Genomic DNA, 19,771 nt, shown 5'->3' on the forward strand with positions numbered 1-19,771 from the left:
TTGAAATGGCATAGCATACAAGGTTACGGACTAAGTGCTAGAAAATGGGATGAGAATAGATAGACGCTTGATGGCCGGTACAAACAAGTTGGGCCAAAGGGCCTCTTTCTGTGCTGTAAAACTCTGACTTTAATTAAAATTAGGGATGATCAAGAGGCCAGAATGAGATGATCAGAGATATCAGGGAGTTGTGGAGATCACACAAACAAGGGTGTTGAAAACTAGGATAAGAATTTAAAAATCTAAACCTTGCTTAGCTGGGAGCAGTGATGGGTCAAGGTATTTTAGGCAGAGTTTTGGCTGATCTGAAGTTTAGAAAGTGTAGAATATGGGAGGCTGGTCAGGAGTGTATTGGAATACTCAAGTTTGGATGCAACAAAGATTTGGATGAGGAGTTCAGCAGCAGATGAGCTGAGACAGGGTGAAGCCGAGCAATGTTGCTGAGGTTGAAATAGATAGCATTAGTGATGCCGTGGTGCATGGTCAGAAGGTCACCTCAGGGTCAAAGAAGACATTAAGGTTGCGATCAATCTGGTTTAATCTCAGGCAGTTGTCAGGGAGAGGGCTGGAATTGTCTGCTCGGTAACAGAGATTGGGGTGGTGAGCAATTTCCAGCTTCTATTTCGTCTGCAAACTTTTAAATTGTGTCACCTATACCGGGACCAGTTCAATAATATATTTCAAAATGGACAGTGCTCCAAATTCTAACCTCTGGGGGGATACTAGTGTATATTTCAGTCTACTAAACAGCTATTCGCCATTACTCTGCTTTCTGTCCTTTACCCAATTCCACTGATGTTTTAATATTGTCATGAAGATGTGTTCTCAGTTCATCCTTCCAGTAATTTGGTGAGCGGGACCTGCTTTTATATTATAAGCCTAAATTATAAGGGTAGGATCCTGTCTACCTGTCCTGTTACCCTCAAGAATTTGTGGATATGAGCTCCAAGGTCTCTTGGTTCTACACTTTTCAGTATCCTACCATTTAATGTGTTGTCCCTCACCTGTTTACCCTCCACAAATCCATTACTTCTAGAATCATAGAAGGGATACAGAACAGGAAGCCAGTTGGCCCATCAGCTCCATGACAGCTCCCTGCAGCAGCAATTTAGCTAATCTCACCACCCCATCTAATTCCCTTACCTGCAAGTCTTTTCCCTCAAAGTGCTTATCCATGTCCTTTTTGAAAGGAAATAATTAAACCTGCCTCCACCACACTTTCAGACAGTGCATTCCATATCCTCACCACTCACTGCGTGAATCTGTCTCCACCACACGCTCAGACAGAACATTCCAGATCCTAACCAGTCAGTGTGTGAAAATGTTGTCCACCATGTCACTTTTAGTTCTTTTGCCAATCATCTTAAATCTATGTCCTCTGGTTCTTGACCCTTCCATCAACAGGAACTATTTATCTCCATCAACTGTGTCGAGGCCCCTCATGATTTTGAATATCATTTGCTACTCTTCTGTCCATCTGACCAATCCATTGATACATTCTTGCAAGCTTATAGGTTTCTTCCTCACTGTCAACCACATAGAATCATAGGGCGCGATTCTCCACAAATGCGGCGAGTCGTAAAGGCTGCCGTGAAACTGGCCGTGTTTCACGGCAGCCTCCGTGCCCCCTCCCGGGACCCGATTCTCCCCCCCGGGCAGGGCTAGCAGCGCGGCCCTGTGAAGCACGGCATCGCGGGCTTAGCGACCGTCGCTAAGCCCACGCGCCAAGCGTCACGGTGGCTGACGCGCACGATGACGTCAGCCGCGCATGCACGGGTTGGACGGCTTCAACCCGCGCATGCGCGGATGACGTCATCACGCATATGCGTCAAACCCGCGCATGCGCAGGCCGTCATGGCCCTCAGCCGCCCCGCGGACTGATCCTGCGGGGCGGCGGAGGAACAAATAGTGCGCGGGTATCGGATCCGCTGCCCGCGATCGGTGCCCACCGATTGCAGGCCCATGCCACTCTTGGCACGGCCGTAGTGCGGCCGTGCCAATCGGTGCCATGGTTGTCCGGGACGGCACTTTGCGGCCGTTTTCACGAACGGTGAGAGCAGGTGTGTTTGCGTTCGTGAAAACGGCCGTAAAGGCCTGGGAACTCGGCCCATCAGCCTGGGGAGAATCGCTGTTCGCCGTAAAAAATGGCGAGCAGCGATCCGTGTCGTGGGGCGGATGTGGGGGGGGGGGGAAAGAGAATAGCGGGAGGACGGGAAAAATGTCGGGAAGGCCCTCCTGCTATTCTCCGACCCGTCGTGGGCAGCAGAGAATCGCGGCCATAGAATCTACAGTGCAGAAGGAGGCCATTTGGCCCATCGAGTCCGCACCGGCTCTTGGAAAGAGCACCCTACTTAAGCCCATGCCTCCACCCTATTCCCATAACCCCACCTAACCTTTTTGGACACTAAGGGCAATTTAGAATGGCCAATCCACCTAACCTGCACATCTTTGGACTGTGGGAGGAAACCGGAGCACCCGGAGGAAACCCACGCACACATGGGGAGAACAGGCAGACTCCACAACAGACAGTGACTCAAGCCAGGAAGGAACCTTGGACCCTGGAGTTGTGAAGCAACTGTGCTAACCACTATGCTACCGTACTGCCCCAAATTCTGTATCATCTGCAAACTTATTACATACGCAGCTGACATTTAAGTCCAAATCACAGGGGTATGCCACAAACAACAAGGGACCCAGTACTGAACCCTGTGAAACCCCACTGGAAATACCCGTCAACCATTACACTGCTTCCTGCAACTGAGTCAATATTTTCTTTATCTGGCTCACCTCTTGCGGTCGGATCCCATGTGGTTTTACATTTCTGGCCAGTCTGCCATGTGGGACCATGTCAAAAATCTTGATAAAATCCATGTGGACTACATCAAATGTACTACCCTCACCTTTTCTCCCTGCCAACTCAGAAACCCAAAATTCCTTTTCCAAAATTTGTGCTGACAGTCCTTGGTCAATGTATGCTTTGATACATGACAATGTATACTATCTCTGAGTTTGCTCCAATAATTTGTCCAACACCAAAGTTTGGCTGACCGGCCAGTCAATACTTGAATGTCAACCCATTCTCCTTTTTTAAACCACTACCATCTAGAAGGACAAGGACAGCAGATACTTGTGATCACCACCACCTGGAAGTCCCCCTCCAAGTCACTCACCGTCCTAACTCAGAGCAGTATCGCCATTCCTTCACTGTCACTGGGTCAAAACCCTGGAACTCCCTCCCTAACTGCACTGTGGGTCTACCTACACAACTTGGACTGCAGCGATTCAAGAAGGCAGCTCAGCACACCTTCTCAATATTGTTGAAACATCTTAAGGATGTATCGGAAAGGCTTTGTGGGGTTTTAGTGGACCCAATGCTCAATGTCTTCCTGTGACTGTGGTGGAGCAGAAATCAACCAGGCTCGTGGAATGTTGAACAACATAGTACAAGAATACAAGCCAGGCATGGTCATGTTTAAACTATGTAGCGTTACCACACCTCAAATACTATATACAATTCACATCACTGGCCCTGAAGGTAGTTTATAAAAGAGTCACAATGCTGCTCTCGCATTGAAAAATAAAAAAATTACAGAAAATATGGTTTTTCGAAAGGGGAACAGAAAACACATACCCTGTCAAGGTGTGGAAGATAATAAACAGTATGGAAAAAAGAAAATCATATCTGCAACATCTAAACTAAAGCACAAGGATAGGGAAAAAAAACCTAGATACTGAATGGCAAGTTTATATAGTATATTTCATGGCCTCAGGACATTAAACGTGCTTAAAAACCAACTACTTTTGAAGTATTGTCACTGTTGTGATGTAAAAAAATGAGGCAGTTAATTTATCTCCCACAAATAGCAACAAGATAAATGACTAGATCACTGGTTTTAATAAATTTATTTTAGTGACAGGTTGGACCTGTATCCATTGGAGTTTAGAAGAATGAGAGGTGACCGAATTGCAAAATATAAGATCCTGTTCCCTCCAATGGAGAGATCAGAATGAGGGGACACAGTTTAAAAATAAGGGATCTCCCACTTGAGTCAGAAATGAGGAGAAGCATTTTCTCTCAGAAGGTCACTAGGAGAGCAGTGGAATCAGGGTTATTTAACAATTTCAAGGCTGAGTAAAATAGATTCTTTTTTGAAAAGGGAATTAAATTTACCCATTTGTATACATGGTTGTGCATATTGGCCAAGGCTCAGGGAAAACTCAACGGTTCTTCGGAATAGTCAGCATGGATTTTGTTGCAGATGGGATCTCAGTTTATTGCCTCATCTGGAAGGCGGCAGTGCTCACAGAGCAGCGCTACTTCAGTACTGCACTGGGAGTGGAGGCTTGTGTCATATACAAGTCTCTGGTTTGGAGTGAACTTCCAGACAAAACGTTTGTTGTTATGATGGAATCATGTCTGCTTACAGCACAGATAGCCAAGCTCCAGCTGGAGCAATGCCAGGATCTCATTCGCTCACTGAAACACTGTATTCATAAATGCATAATCCAATAAATTATTCATTTTCCTCTGACTAGGTTCAATGGTACACTGGAAATGCTAGTCACAAAAAGACCAAAGTCCAGTGAGTTCTCTGTTTACTGTTCTGGTAGTTACAAGTTACAATGATAATAGGGTTATTGACTTGCATTGTGATCAATCTCCACTAATTACTCAACAAAATAGCAGACATGGGGTGAGAAAACAACAGCGTGGAAAAGCTTTGGGAATCAAGTCACCTGTTTTTCCCAAACACATTAAACATTCGCATCATGGGCGAAATTCTCCGACCCCCAGCAGGGTCGGAGAATCGCCTGCGGCCGCCGAAAATCCTGCCCCCGCCGTGGCAGAGATTCTCCGCCACCCGGGAATTGGCGGGGGCGGGAATCTCGCCACGTTGCGAGGCGAGGCCCCTGCGGCGATTCTCCGGCCCGCGATGGGCCGAAGTCCCGCCGCTGGGAGGCCTCTCCCGCCGCCTCTGGTGGCGGCGGGATCGGCGGCACGACCGGGCCTCCGGGGTCCTGGGGGGGGCGCGGGGCGATCGGACCCCGGGGTCTGCCCCCACGGTGGCCAGGCCCGCGATCGGGGCCCACCGATCAGCGGACGGGCCAGTGCCCTGGGGGCACTCTTTCTCCTCCACTGCCGCCACAGCCTCCGCCATGGCGGAAGCGGAAGAGAAACCCGCAGCATGCATGCGCCGGTGGTGACGCATGCGCGAACCGGCGAAGGCCTTTCAGCCAGCCCCGGCGCCGGGCCTGAAAGGCCGCTGGCGCCGGTTTTTGCGCCAGTCGGCATGGTGCCAACTGCTCCGGCGCGGGGCTAGCCCCCAAAGGTGCGGAGAAATATGCACCTTTGGGGAGGCCCGACGCCGGATTGGTTGGCGCCACTCCCCTACGCCGGGACCCCCCATCCTGCCGGGTAGGGGAGAATGCCGCCCCATGTCTTAAATTAGTCATATATTGTATTCCAAAATATTACAGGAATATCGCGCTCCTGGAAGGGGGGAGGTGCCAGTTAGCTAAGATGTCCGCATTTTAATCCAAATCGGAAAGCTCCAGGGTAATCAAGTGGTTGCTGAGGTCTTGAGAGAGGTGCGGGAGCGTGTGAATCTGTGTGGAGTCTTTGATTTGATTTATTATTGTCATGTATCAGTATACTGTGAAAAGTATTGTTTCTTGCATGCTGTACAAACAATGCATACTGCACATAAGGAAGGAGAGACTGCAGAATATAATGTTACAGTTATAGCAAGGTGTAGAGAGAAGATCAACTTAATACGAGGTAGGTCCATTCAAAAGTCTGATGGCAGTAGGGAAGAAGCTGTTCTTGAGTCGGTTGGTACGTGACCTCAAACTTTGGTATCTCTTTCCTGACGGAAGGAGGTGGAAGAGAGTATGTCCAGGATGCGTGGGATCCTTAATTATGCTGGCTGCCTTTCTTTTTTTTAAATAAGTTTAGAGTACCCAATTAATTTTTTCCAATTAAGGGACAATTTAGCATGGCCAATCCACCTAACCTACACATCTTTGGGTTGTGGGGGGAGAAACCCACGCAAACATGGGGAGAATGTGCAAACTCCACACGGACAGTGACCCAGAGCCAGGATCGAACCTGGGATTTCGATGCCGTGAGGCAGCAGGGCTAATCCACTGCGCCACCGTGCTGCCCCATGGCTGCCTTTCTGAGGCAGCGGGAATTATAGATTGAGTCAATGGATGGGAGGCTGGTTTGCATCGTGGACTGGGCTACATTCACGACCTTTTATAGTTTCCTACGGTCTTGGGCAGAGCAGACTCCATACCAAGCTGTGGTACAACCAGAAAGAATACTTTCTATGGTGCATCTGTAGAAGTGGTGAGGGTCGTACCTGACATGCCAAATTTCCTCAGTCTTCTGAGAAAGTAGATGGTGGGCTTTCTTAACTACAGTGTTGGCATGGGGGGACCAGGACAGGTTGTTGGTGATCTGGGGACCTAAAAACTTGAAGCACTCGACCCTTTCTACTTCGTTCCCATTGATGTAGACAGGGGCATGCTATCCACTACGCTTCCTGAAGTCGATGATAATCTCCTTCGTTTTGTTGACATTGAGGGAGAGATTATTGTTGTTGCATCAGTTCCCCAGATTCTCTATCTCATTCCTATACTCTGTCTCGTCATTGTTTGAAATCCGAGCCACCACGGTGGTGTCATCAACAAATTTGAAAATCGAGTTGGAGGGGAATTTGGCCACACAGTCACAGGTGATATAGAAGTATATTGGGAGGCTGAGGACACAGCCTTGTGGGGCACCGGTGTTGAGGATGATCGTGGAGGAGGTGTTGTTGCCTATCTTTACTGATTGTGGATTAGAGAGTTCAGGATCCAGTCGCAGAGGGAGGAGCCGAGGCCAAGGCCACGGAGGCTGGAGATGCGTTTCGTAGGAATGATGGTGTTGAAGGCTGAGCTGTAGTCGATAAATAGGAGTCTGACATAGGTGGCTTTGTTATCTATGTGATCCAGTGTTGAGTGCAGGGCCATGGAAATGGCGTCTGCTGTGGACCTGTTGCAGCAGTAGGCAAACTGTAGTGGATCAAGGCAATCTGGAAGCCTGGAGTTGATTGGTGCCATGACTAACCTTTCGAAGCACTCCATGATGATAGGTGTCAGAGCCACTGGACGATAGTCATTAAGGCATGCTGCTTGACTTTTTTTGGTACAGGGATGATGGTCGTTTTCTTGAAGCAGATAGGGACCTCAGATTGTTGTAAAGAGAGGTTGATGATGTCTGCGAATAACCCCGCCAGCTGATCCACGCAAGACCTGAGTGCTCGTCCGGGTACCCCATCCGGGCAAGTGGCTTTCCGTGGGTTGACCTTCGAGAAGGCTGCTTTGACATCTGCAATGGTGATCTCAGATACAAATTCATCCGCGGCTTCTGGGGTGGAGGGTTCGCTTTCGCTGACCTCTTGCTCAAAGCGGGCATAGAATGCGTTGAGCTCATCAAAGAGGGGTGCGTTGGAGCCGACGATTTTACATACCTTCATCTTGTAGCCTGTTATGTCTTGCAGACCTTGCCATAGACGGCGGGAATCCGTGTGGCTAGCCTGGGACTCGAGCTTGGTCCGGTACTGTCTTTTGGCATCTTTGATGGATTTCTTTAGATCATATTTGGCTTTCTTGTAGAGGTCAGGGTCGCCTGACTTGAACGCCTCAGACCTAGACTTCAGCAAGCAGTGGACATTCCTGTTCATCCAGGGTTTCCAGTTGGGAAACATGCGGATTTGCTTCTTTGGCACACAGTCTTCTACACACTTACTAATGAAGTCAGTTACTATAGTGGCGTACTCGTTCAGGCTGGTCGCAGAGTTTTTAAATTCTGACCAGTCCACTGACTCTAAGCAGATCCGTAGGAGATCATCCGATTCCTCAGACCAACAATGCACGACTTTCTTTGACAGATTCTCCCTGCTTCAGTTTTTGCTTATAAGCCGGGAGCAGGAGCACAGCCTTGTGGTCAAATTTGCCAAAGTGTGGGCGGGCGATAGAGTGGTAGGCATGTTTGATATTTGTGTAGCAGTGGTCCAGGATATTTGGGCCCCTGGTGGAACAGGTGATGTGTGGTGGTAACTTGAGTCTGCACGTTCTCCCGTGTCAGCGTGGGTTTCCTTTGGGTGCTCCTGTTTCCTCCCACAAGTCCCAAAACATGCGCTGTTGGGTGAATTGGACATTCTGAATTCTCCCTCAGTGTACCCGAACAGGCATTGGAGTGTGGCGACACAGGGATTTTCACAGTAACTTCATTGCAGTGTTAATGTAAGCCTACACGTGACAATAATAAAGATTATTATTATTAGTGAGCAATGCTGAAGGAACATGGTTTTCCAGAGAATGGAAGGCTGAGACCAGAGTGAGGACAAGCCACCGACAACAACTATGTGCGCGAATTAGACATCTCCAATCAGACATCTCCAATCAAAATCAAAACACAGACCTGACTTCAGAATTTCCGGGTAATAGAGAATTATTGACATTAAAGTGCCAGATAACAAAAAATTTACTATGCATTCTGGAGGAAATCTCATTTTAATTTTTCCCTTATGAGGAACGATAAGCTAGGTCTTAAATGTGCACTGTGGCGATGCATTTTCTAACAACCCTTGAAATGTAGAGAAATGTCTCCTAACGTTTCCTCCCTCTGATGACTTTTAGATCGACGATCCCGTCGCTGACTTTCTCAAAACTGAGAAAACAGTGCCTCCTTTCTTCAGAGCTTTCAAAACCTACTCTTGGCCTTCACTGCTCCAATGGAAACTCATAACACCTACATGGAAGATGGTGAAATTTGAATTTGTGATGAATTTAGGAATGTTTTTATATGTAGTGTATTATGCGTCTGTTGCAGTCATGTTAATGAATTAATTTAGGTTAAGGTATCCAAATTATGTGCCTGCTAAAGCTGTGATGAAGGGGTTAACAACTAGACAGGCTGTGATGTCACTCTGAAACGGGCTGGGTCTGTTTTTAGTTTTGTTTTCAGTCCTGCCGTATGTCTGTTTTTAGTTTCATTTTGCAGGTTCTGCTCCGCGTTCTGAGGATAGGAGGTGTGTGTGTTTCTCAAACTGACTTCTGAAAGCTTCTCTCCCAAGGACTTTGTGAATAAGCCTATAAACCACTAATAAACCTATAAACCACTAAATGTTAACTGTATTAATAAGTGGCATTTGACCTGGGTGTGTGGATTTTGCTTAATTGAAAGTTCAGAAGTAGATGGGAAAATAAGCTCAAAAGACCTTTTTTTTTATTAAGAACTGTTTAACTGTTAATTGAAAAGTTGTTTTTTTCCTTGGGTGTTAATGGAATTAATCCTGTGTTGTTAATAAAGTTTTTTGAATATGAGAGATCACTAGTTGTCAATGGAATTAATCCTCGAGCGAAGTATCCTTTCCTCAGTTTACAAATTGAAAGATTTTTGGGGTATCGTTGGTTTTCTAATATAAATTGGGTCTGGTCCGTGTACCCTAACAAATTCAATAAAAATTTTGAATTAAAAGTTAGGGGTCTCACGGTAGCATGGTGGTTAGCATCAATGCTTCACAGCTCCAGGGTCCCAGGTTCGATTCCCGGCTGGGTCACTGTCTGTGTGGAGTCTGCACGTCCTCCCCGTGTGTGCGTGGGTTTCCTCCGGGTGCTCCGGTTTCCTCCCACAGTCCAAAGATGTGCGGGTTAGGTGGATTGGCCATGCTAAATTGCCCGTAGTGTAAGGTTAATGGGGGGGATTGTTGGGTTACGGGTTACGTGGGTTTAAGTGGGGTGATCATTGCTCGGCACAACATCGAGGGCCGAAGGGCCTGTTCTGTGCTGTACTGTTCTATGTTCTATGTTCTATGTTCTAATTATTCACAGTGCTGAGGACCCGGATTTGATCCCGGTCCCGGGTAACTGATCGTGTGGAGTTTGCACATTCTCCCAGTGTCTGCGTGGGTTTTACCTCCACAACCCAAAGATGTGCTAGGTGGATTGGCCATGCTAAACTGCCCCTTAATTGGGACAAAAAAGAATTGGGTACTCTAAATTTATTTAAAAAAAAGTATATTATGACAATTGATTGTCATAAAACACAGCTAGTTCACTGATGTCCCTTTAGGGAAAGAAATCTATCCTTACCTGGTCTGGCCTACATGTGATTCCAGAGCCACAGCAATATGACTGACTCTTAACTGTCCTCACTGTTGCTCAGTTGAAGGGCAATCAGGGATGGCCTACCTAGCGATGTCCCCACACACCCCCTGAACAAACACTGGCCTGGTCACATTTCAGTAAATTATTTGAACCTTTTAAGTACTAATGTTTATCTGCATAGATTCATACAACACAGAAAGAGGCCATGCAGCCCATCATGTCCATTGTGGATCTGACTGTATTTTCCAGCATATTCCCCATAGCCCTGAAGGCCATCACAGCACCAAGTGAATATCAAAATACTTCTTAAAAGTCACAAGAGTTTCTGACACAACCACCCTTTCAGGCAGCAAATTCCAGACTCCCACCACCCTCTGGGTGCAAAAGTTTCTCCTCAACTCCCCTCGTAGCCTTCTACCTCTTACCTTAAATCTATGCCCCTGGTTATCGACCCGTTTACTAATGTAAAAGTGCCATTCTATTCACCCCATCTAGTCTTGTACACCTTTCAGATCCCCACTCAGCCTTCGCTGCTCAAGGAAAACAGCCCAGCTCTATTCAATCCTTCCTCATAGCTCACACCCTCAGGCAGCATCCTGATGAATCTCCTCTGCATGCCCTCCAGTGAAATCACATCTTTAATATCATATAATGTCACAGCTCAGAAATGGGATGTTTGGCCAAACTGGTCCATGCCCGTGCTGCCTATTTAAGACAGAGGTGAGGAGCAATGTTTTCTCGGAGATTTGAGTGTCCCTGGAACTCTCTTCCTCGAAAGGCAGTGGAAGCGGAGTCTTTGAATATTTTTTAGGTAGAACTAGATGGATTCTTGGTAAGAAAGGGGGTGATGAGATTACAATCGGATCAGCCTTGATCTCATTGATTGGCGGAGAAGGCTTGAAGGGCCGAGTGGCCTCTTCCTGCTCTTAGTTTATATCTTTGTATATTATGAAGCACACCGGTTAGCTCAGTTGGCTGAATGGCTGGTTCGTGATGCAGAGCGATGCCAACAGCGCAGGTTCAATTCATGTATTGGCTGAAGTTATTCATAAAGGCCCCAGATTCTTAACCTTTCCCCTCGCCTTCAGCATGGTGGCCTCAGGTTAAATCACCACCAGTCAGCTCTCTCTCTCAAAAGGAGAGAGCAGCCTATGGTCCTCTGGGAATGTGGCGATGTCTACATTTTAAACAGGTTTTAACAATTCTTATGCTCATCAATTCTATCCTCCTAGAAATGAACCCATGTTTTAATTGTTAATAACACTGGCCTCTTTAATTAGCTATGAGGAGAGGTTGAATAAACTTGAGTTTGTTCTCAGTGGAACGAAGGTGGATGAAGGGCGACCTGATAGAGGTCTACAAAATTATGGCATAGACAGAGTGGATAGTCAGAGACTTTTTCCCAGGGTAGAGGGGTCAATTACTAGGGTGCGTAGGTTTAAGGTTTGAGGAGCAAGGTTTAAAGGAGATACACGAGGTAAGTTTTTTTTACACAGAGGGTAGTGGGTGCCTGGAACTTGCTGCACCGGAGGTGGTGATGAAAGCAGGGATGATAGTGACATTTAAGGGGCATCTTGACAAATAGATGAATAGGATGGGAATAGAGGGATACGGACCCCGGAAGTGTAGAAGCTTTTAGTGTACTGTACTTGCGCTGTACTTTTCTTTGTTCTTTGTTTTTTTCAAAAAATGAGCTTATTACCCGTCCCTACTTTATGAGATTTGAGTTTTTGCATCCTTAGAAGCCGTTGCTGTTTTATCCCATTTACTCACATTTTCCAAAGTGTATTTGGCCTTATGATTCTTCCTATCAATACCTCACATTTATCTATAGTCCAAAGATGAGCAGGCTAGCTGGATTGGCCAAGCTAAAGTTCCCCTTAGTGTCCAAAGATGTGGAGGTTAGGTTATGGGGTTACAGGGATAGGGTGTGGAGTGGGCCTAGGTAGGTCGCTCAGAGGATTGGTGCAGAATTGATGGGTCGACTGGTCACTTTCGGCACTGTAGGAATTCTGTGTTTCTATATTGAAATTAATTTGCCAATTCCAATCACCGTATGCACCCATTCCTGATTTTTCCTCCCAATTGCATTAGCTCAACTTATCCACATTAAGTTACCATTTGTTTGGCCATTCTGTTACCTTATCTGCTTCTTCCTGAAGTGTTCAGTCACAGCCTATTCAGACCTCATATGTGTCTTCCTGCAACTCCCCGCCACCCTCACTGTTGCCAACATCCTGCATGTGTCATATGCAAATTTCGATACTTTTTTTAATACCTGCGATCAAACCATCTTTTTGTCCTGAGAATAAATGTGCAGACCCCAGGGCACAGACTGCCAACCCTGCTCCAATCCGAACCATACTCCTTCACTCTAAACTGTTTCCTGTCCATCAACAGACCTCCTATCTGTGCTCTTACACTTTCTCATTTAACAGAGAATTTTGTTGACATTTTTGAAAACCTGAAAATCCATACGACAACACCAATTGTATTCCATGATGAATCCAATTAGTCATGTCTTACAAAATACTATTAAATTTAGCTTTAACAAATCCATGCTGGCTATTCTCGACACTGGACCAAGTTAGTTACCTGGTTTATCTTTTGAGATTTGAAGTGTTCTGCCAGCCATTCTCCAGTCCAATACCACAATCGGCATATTTAGGAATGATGGAAAAATTGTGGCCAGAGCCTTTTGAGATCTTCTCTCCAACCTCAACAGCTCAGGATGCCTGGCTTCGCGGCTTGATGACTTACCCACCTCGGGTTATGCTTTTTGTTCAGAACCATTATCATTTCCACCATGATTTCCAACAGTTGTTCTCCAAAACACCTACATTGTCACCATATGTCTTTTAAAAAAATGTGAAATATTTATCACATTCTAAAATTAGATTCACTTTCATTACAGAGAGCCCTACCTTTTCTTTAACGGTTCTCTAATTTATATTTTACAACGCTTTACTGTTTCATTTATATTATCCGTTGGCCTATTTTTATATTCAATCAATCCCCTTTTCAGATGACGCCTACACACTCTAGATTCCTCATGATTTTTAACTCATCAAACACCTCCCTTTTAAATCAGTTTTGTTTCAAACCCATGTCGCTCATCTTTGCAGACACCTTTTTCCTGTTAAGAGTACATTATTTTTCCTCCATCAATTTTACATTTGGAATATTTTCCACTGCAGTTTTCCCCTTTATTTGCTAATGATCCAGTTGCCTTTTTGCTCTACCACCCTCAAAGTCTTTATCCTCTTCTATTCTTACACTGAACCGTAGAATCATAGAATCCCTATCCCATGGTGTGATCATTTTTGCCTCAACAGTTCTCCACTATTGCATCAATTATTACGATAGCATTATTATTTGGCGGTAATGTGGTTAGCACTGCTGCCTCACAGCCCCAGTGATCCGGGTTCAATTCCAGCCTTGGGGTGACTGTGTGTGGAGTTTGCACTTTCTCCCAGTGTCTGCGTGAGTTTTCTGCAAGTGCTCTGGTTTCCTCCTACAGTCCAAAGACAGGTTAGGGTCATAGTGGGCCTAGGTTGAGTGCTCTTCCAGTCGATGCAGACTCAATGGGCCGAATGGCCTTCTTCTGCACTGGAGGGTTTCTATGGACTTCTTCTAAATTTCGGAAATCAAGCAATCTGTCTTCCCACCACCTCCCGCTGCCCCTCAAAAGACTCAAGGGTTGTAGTATCCTTTGATTTAATAGGTTTGGGTGACTTAGGTTCTAAAATGCAGATCTCAGATCTTGTTGGCGAGTGCTGACTGATGATAACACAGCATTTACACCCCTCATATACAGAAGTTTGATCTGCTTCGATCCCGCATTCACAACTCTGATATGGCAGGATTCCACAAACTCAGCTCTGACCTAAAGAGGTTCCACAATTACAGCACAAAACTGTAATAAATCCTCAATTTAGCTTTCTATTGATCAGAACGCACAATCCCAGTAACAAAAAAAAATTACATAGAATCTTTACGATAGAACATGGTGTCCAACCTGGGGTCTACAGACACCTGGGGGGGTCGTGAAGGGTCTCCAGCGGGTTGCAGAGCTGGTGTCCACCACGTGACTGGCAAGGCCACTTGGCGCACTGCATGCTGATAGGCTGACTAGTCAGCCTATCAGCATTCAGAGAGTTCTTTCTCTGATTGGACCATTTGATTGATTTATTCCATCTCACTGCTGTTGGGCAGAAAAGTCTATGGCCAACAGCAAGGATTGAAAAGCGGGAGCCGGCGGCAATCAGATTGATGCACTTTGGTGTAGATAGAAATTGTAAAAGATCCCTTTTAATGTGCTGGAACGTCTAAATATTGATGCTCAGTGGTAATTGATGTGCATTTGCAAAAAACACAAAAGGTGAGCATCTCGGCAAAAGAAATTGCAAGACAAATGGCATGTCAGCACTTAATGCAAGGGGATAAAAGCAAATTACTACGGATGCTTATATCTGAACAAAAAAAAATACTGGACAATCTCAGCAGGTCTGACAGCATCTGTGGAGAGAGATGGGAGCTAATGTTTTGAATCTGGATGACTGTCAAAGCTAGAGAGAACTGGAAATAGGATCAGATTTATACTGTGGGGGGCGGGGGGGGGGGGGGGGGGGCAGTGGGGCTGGATAGAGGGCCAGCAAAATGGAGATTGACAAAAATGCCATGGACAGAAAGACAAAGGGAATGTAAATGTTTTTATCAAACCAAGAGCATGCTGATAGTGGTATCTTAAGAAATCAAAATGTGTTAATGACAATAATGGCATCTTAAGAAATCAAAATGTGTTAATGACAGAACAAAGGGTAAGCAGTGTGGCAAAGGACAACTAGAAACAGGGAATAAATGGCCCAAGTGGGGTGGAGTGGGTGGAGGAGGGACAATGGTGAGGGGGAAAAAACAGATTGATAGAAGAAATGAAAATCAATTGATTGAAATAAAAATGGATGAAGTTGGAGGAGAGAGTTCACAGTCTGAAGTTCCTGAACTCAGTCTTAAGTCCGGAAGGCTGTAGTGGGCCTAATTGGAAGATGAGGTGCTGTGCCTCCAGTTTGCGCCAGGCTTCACTGAAACATTGCAGCAGGCCAAGGACAGACATGTGGATGTGAGAGGAGGACGGTGAGTTGAAATGACAGCGACAGGAAGGTCTGGGTTCTGCTTGCGGACGGACCGAAGGGGTTCTGCAAAGTGGTCACCCAGTCTGCGTTTAGTCACTCCAATGTAGAGTAGATCGCATGGGAACAGCAAATGCAATAGACCAGATTGAAGGAAATGCACCTCACCTGAAAAGTGTTTACGCCTTGGATATTGATCAGGGAGGAGGTAAAGGGAAGGTGTTGCACCTTCTGCAAATCCATGGGAAGATTCCGTGGAAAGAGGGTGAGGTATTGGGGGTAATGGAGTGGAGGACCAGGGCATCCTAGTGGGAACTGTCCATGTAGAACGCTGACAGGGGGAAGTGACGGGAAGATGTGTTTGGTGATGACATCATTATGGAATTGGCGGAGGATAATTCTTTAAATGTGGAGGCTGGTGGGTGAAAAGTGAAGACAAGGGGGACCTTATCCTGGTTCTGGGTGGTAGGGGAAGGGGTGAGGGCAGAGTTGTGGGAGATGGGTCGGACAGAGTTAAGAGCCCTGTCGACCACAGTGGGTGGGAAACCACGATTAAGGAAGTATGAAGACATGTCAGCAGTGCCGTTTTGGAAAGTGGCACATTGGAACAGATGTGCCGGAGGTGAAGAAACTGGGAGAATGTAAGGAGTCCTTACAGCACGTGAGATTAATGTTAAAGGACCATGGATGGGTGGCTTAGCGAATGTATTTGTGACTGTGTGTCCTTTCCTAATATATAGACATAGATATTGCTAGAAAACAAACATGTTTACATTTGATTTCTGTATTTGCACCGATGTTGGGGCAAAAATGGGGCATTGGTATTATGAGAATGCTTGGGGTTCCCCAATGCGCTTGGGTCGTCACTTGGGGTTCCGCAGCTCAAAACATTTTGGGAAACCTTGCCATAGAAAGTTTTAAAAATAAGCGAAGAAAGGACTGAAAGGTTAACGAGGGTAGTACCAGAAATTAGAACTGACATCACAAAAGACTGATCAGGGCTCGACTCTTTTCCACAATTACCCCCTGCTACGAACAAACAGGATTCCACAATTCACAATCACTCCCTACTCCGAACCAACAGGATTCATAAATTACCTGCAGCCCGAGCCAACAAGATTCTGCAATTACCCCCTATCCCGAGTCAACGGGATTCAACAATTGCCCCCACCCCGAGCCAACAAGATTCTACAATTACCCCCACCCAAGCCAACAAGATTCTACAATAAACCCCCACCCCGAGCCAACAGAATTCTACAATTATCCCCTACCCAACAAGATTCTTCAATTACACCCACCCCGAGCCAACAAGATTCTGAAATTACCCCTCACCCCGAGCCAACAAGATTCTACAATTACCCCCATCCAAGCCAACAAGATTCTACAATAAACCCCCACCCCGAGCCAACAGGATTCTACAATTACCCCCTACCCCGAGCCAACAAGATTCTTCAATTACACCCACCCCAAGCCAACAAGATTCTGCAATTACCCTTCACCAACAAGATTCTGCATTTACCCCTCACCCCGAGCCAACAAGATTCTGCATTTACCCCTCACCCCGAGCCAACAAGATTCTGCAATTACCCCTCACCCCGAGCCAACAAGATTCTGCAATTACCCCTCACCAACAAGATTCTGCAATTACCCCCTACCCCGAGCCAACAAGATTCTACAATTACCCCCTACCCCGAGCCAACAAGATTTTACAATTACCCCCTACCCCGAGCCAACAAGATTTTACAATTACCCCCTACCCCGAGCCAACAAGATTTTACAATTACCCCCACCCCGAGCCAACAAGATCCTACAATTACCCCTCGCCCTGAGCTAACAAGATTATACAATTACCCCCTATCCTGAGCCAACAGTATTCCACAATTACCCCCACTCGAGCCAACAGGATTCCACAATTACCCCCACCTCGAGCCAACAGGATTCCACAATTACCCCCACTCAAGCCAACAGGATTCTACAATTACCCCCACCCCGAGCCAACAGGATTCTACAATTACCCCCACCCTGAGCCAACAAGATCCTACAATTACCCCTCACCCCGTGCTAACAAGATTATACAATTACCCCCTATCCTGAACCAACAAGATTCTACAATTACCCCCTACCCCGAACCAACAGGATTCCACAATTACCCCCCACCCCGAGCCAACAGGATTCTACAATTACCCCCACCCCGAGCCAACAGGATTCTACAATTACCCCGAGCCAACAGGATTCTACAATTACCCCCACCCTGAGCCAACAAGATCCTACAATTACCCCTCACCCCGTGCTAACAAGATTATACAATTACCTCCTATCCTGAGCCAACAAGATTCTACAATTACCCCCTACCCAACAGGATTCTGCAATTACCCCCTACCCCGAGCCAACAGGATTCTTCAATTAAACCCTTCCCCAAGCAGCCATGATCCCACAATCCTCTCCAAAACCCAACCCAACCGGATCTCACAATTAACATTCTCTCCCTTGAGCCAATGAGGCTAAACCCGAATCTAATGATTTTGCAATAAACTTTGAATTGTCACCATTTGCACCAATTGGCAGTGAGTAATTAGTAAAGGACTTGGGAAACTGGGATTATAAAATCAGGATTGGAAGCTGCATTCAGCCCATATTTTGCTGTAAATGAGCCAGGTCAGTGCTGTCTGGTTCTATGCCCCGCCTCTGATAGGTATGTTATTGAGCTTTACAGTTAACAATGCCTGTTGCACTCACAGGCCTGCATACTGCAGGTCAGGGAGGTCCGGAGAGGCAGTCGCTATCCCAATCAGATTTTAGCTTTTAAATCAGTGAGAACTCAAATTATTGAGGAAAAGCAGCCAGAGATCGGGGAGCGTCGGGTTTCCTGGCAGTGCCACCTGAGGCTTAGCAGTACAACCCACATCCAGAAGGTAGTCCGAACCCTACCAGCTTCAATGCCAGTGGCAGTACCACACCCCACTCACAAACAGGAGCAGGGTGCACTCGCACGACTGCACAACACAGCAATCTCCTCGCTAATTAACACAATGAATGAAAGGAAAGGCAACTCCCAAGGGGTGTGATTGCTCCGATGTGCACAGGGTTGCATATTCAGTGCATGCACTGTCAAAACCATCGCAAGAAGAATGGTACAAAGAAAACTTCCGTGCTTCAGCAATTGCATGGGAGAACACAGACAAGCAACAATTTAGGAACAGCAGCCGAGGAGATGAGCGCCTGCCAGCCAGAGATAAATGCACCGTTAAACAAGTTGTGGAAATGAAAAAAAACAGTAGCTCAATATTTCAAGCAGCATAATGTGCATATAAGAGAGGGTGCAAAGACTTCTGACTGTGTTACATTGCATACAGACTTGGGCTTGCAGCTACAAGGATCTGACTGCTTTTAATGATTGAGGGCCACCCACAGGCAGCCATCAATAGCTCAATAATTCTCAGCAAACGTCATTAATTCCAGGCTGCAGGCCTCTGCCTCCTGCCAGTCCTCCCATCTCACCCCCGCCTAGCCTCAACCTCTCTGAGAAAAGATGCTCACCGGCAGCAGCCGAGGTACAAACAAGCGATGACCCATCCCTAGCAGATCCAGCAGCCGGCAGGCATACTCGTTCACCATCTTGTGGCCGTCATCCTGTGTTTCTTGGGCTTTGGAGCGGGGGTTCTGCACAGTCGAGAGGGAAGGGGCGGAACAGGGAAGCCCCTCTTCTGTCAGGAGGAAGCAAGACGGATCCAGTTTGCTGGTTCAGGAGTCAAAGCAAATGGGAGAAATTGGTGGGGGTGGGGTGGGGGGGGGGGGGGTTGTTAATTCAGCAGTCTTGCCCCTTCCACTGAGTTAGCATGGAGCTTGTTGGCATGGTGTCGTCGGTGAAAGAATGACAGCACTTTGGAGATCCACGCTGAGGAGCTGAGGCAGAGCTGCTCCTGCTAATGTAGTCGGTGAGCTCATTGCCTCTGGCTGTAAACGTGAAGGCTGCTGTTCTCAGCGTTGCTGTGAATGTGTAATGAGGCAGCCAGTGAATGAGCATGCAAGCCCATACCTCACGGGAGCTGTCTGGAAACGGGAGAGGGTTGTACTGAGCCATCTCGGCTCCCAGCTGGCTCACCCCCATTGACATGCTGACCACCCCCTGCAGACTGTTTCCTTTGCTAAAGCTGCAGAGCACAGCTAACAGTCAGACTCCCATTGTTCAGCAATCCAGCCTCTCTCGCACACCAAGCTCTCCTTTATTCCCATTCCCTAGGTAAATGCAGCACATACTCAACCGGACTGCCAAAACTCCCAGATTTGTGGCTGTTGTTGGAAGTTTTCACTATAATGGGACCTCTCTGTTTTTAAACCCTCATGTATTGAGATTATCCCTGGGAACATAAAATCAGGTTATCCTTATGCAATAAGGGCAGCACAGTGGTTAGCACTGCTGCTTCACGGCACCGAGGTCCCAGGTTCAATCCCGGCTCTGGGTCACTGTCCCTGTGGAGTTTGCA

At 46.7% G+C, this 19,771-nt stretch overlaps 1 protein-coding gene across 5 annotated transcripts in view; it reads right to left on the minus strand.

The window, feature by feature from the left end:
* Positions 1–19,771, minus strand: part of rabgap1l (RAB GTPase activating protein 1-like) — a 698,291-nt gene that overhangs the window by 89,456 nt on the left and 589,064 nt on the right. Inside the window, exon 1 of one of the 5 annotated variants that reach the window (XM_038795180.1) lies at positions 18,825–19,295. The exons of the other annotated variants lie outside the window; for them this stretch is intronic. Coding sequence (XP_038651108.1) covers positions 18,825–18,902 — 78 coding nt within the window. The 5' untranslated portion in view covers positions 18,903–19,295. Of the gene's footprint in view, positions 1–18,824; positions 19,296–19,771 lie in introns of those variants that run through there. 5 annotated transcript variants of the gene reach the window in all.

Source organism: Scyliorhinus canicula, chromosome 4 (genome assembly GCF_902713615.1).
Source record: "Scyliorhinus canicula chromosome 4, sScyCan1.1, whole genome shotgun sequence".
Lineage (NCBI taxonomy): Eukaryota > Metazoa > Chordata > Chondrichthyes > Carcharhiniformes > Scyliorhinidae > Scyliorhinus > Scyliorhinus canicula.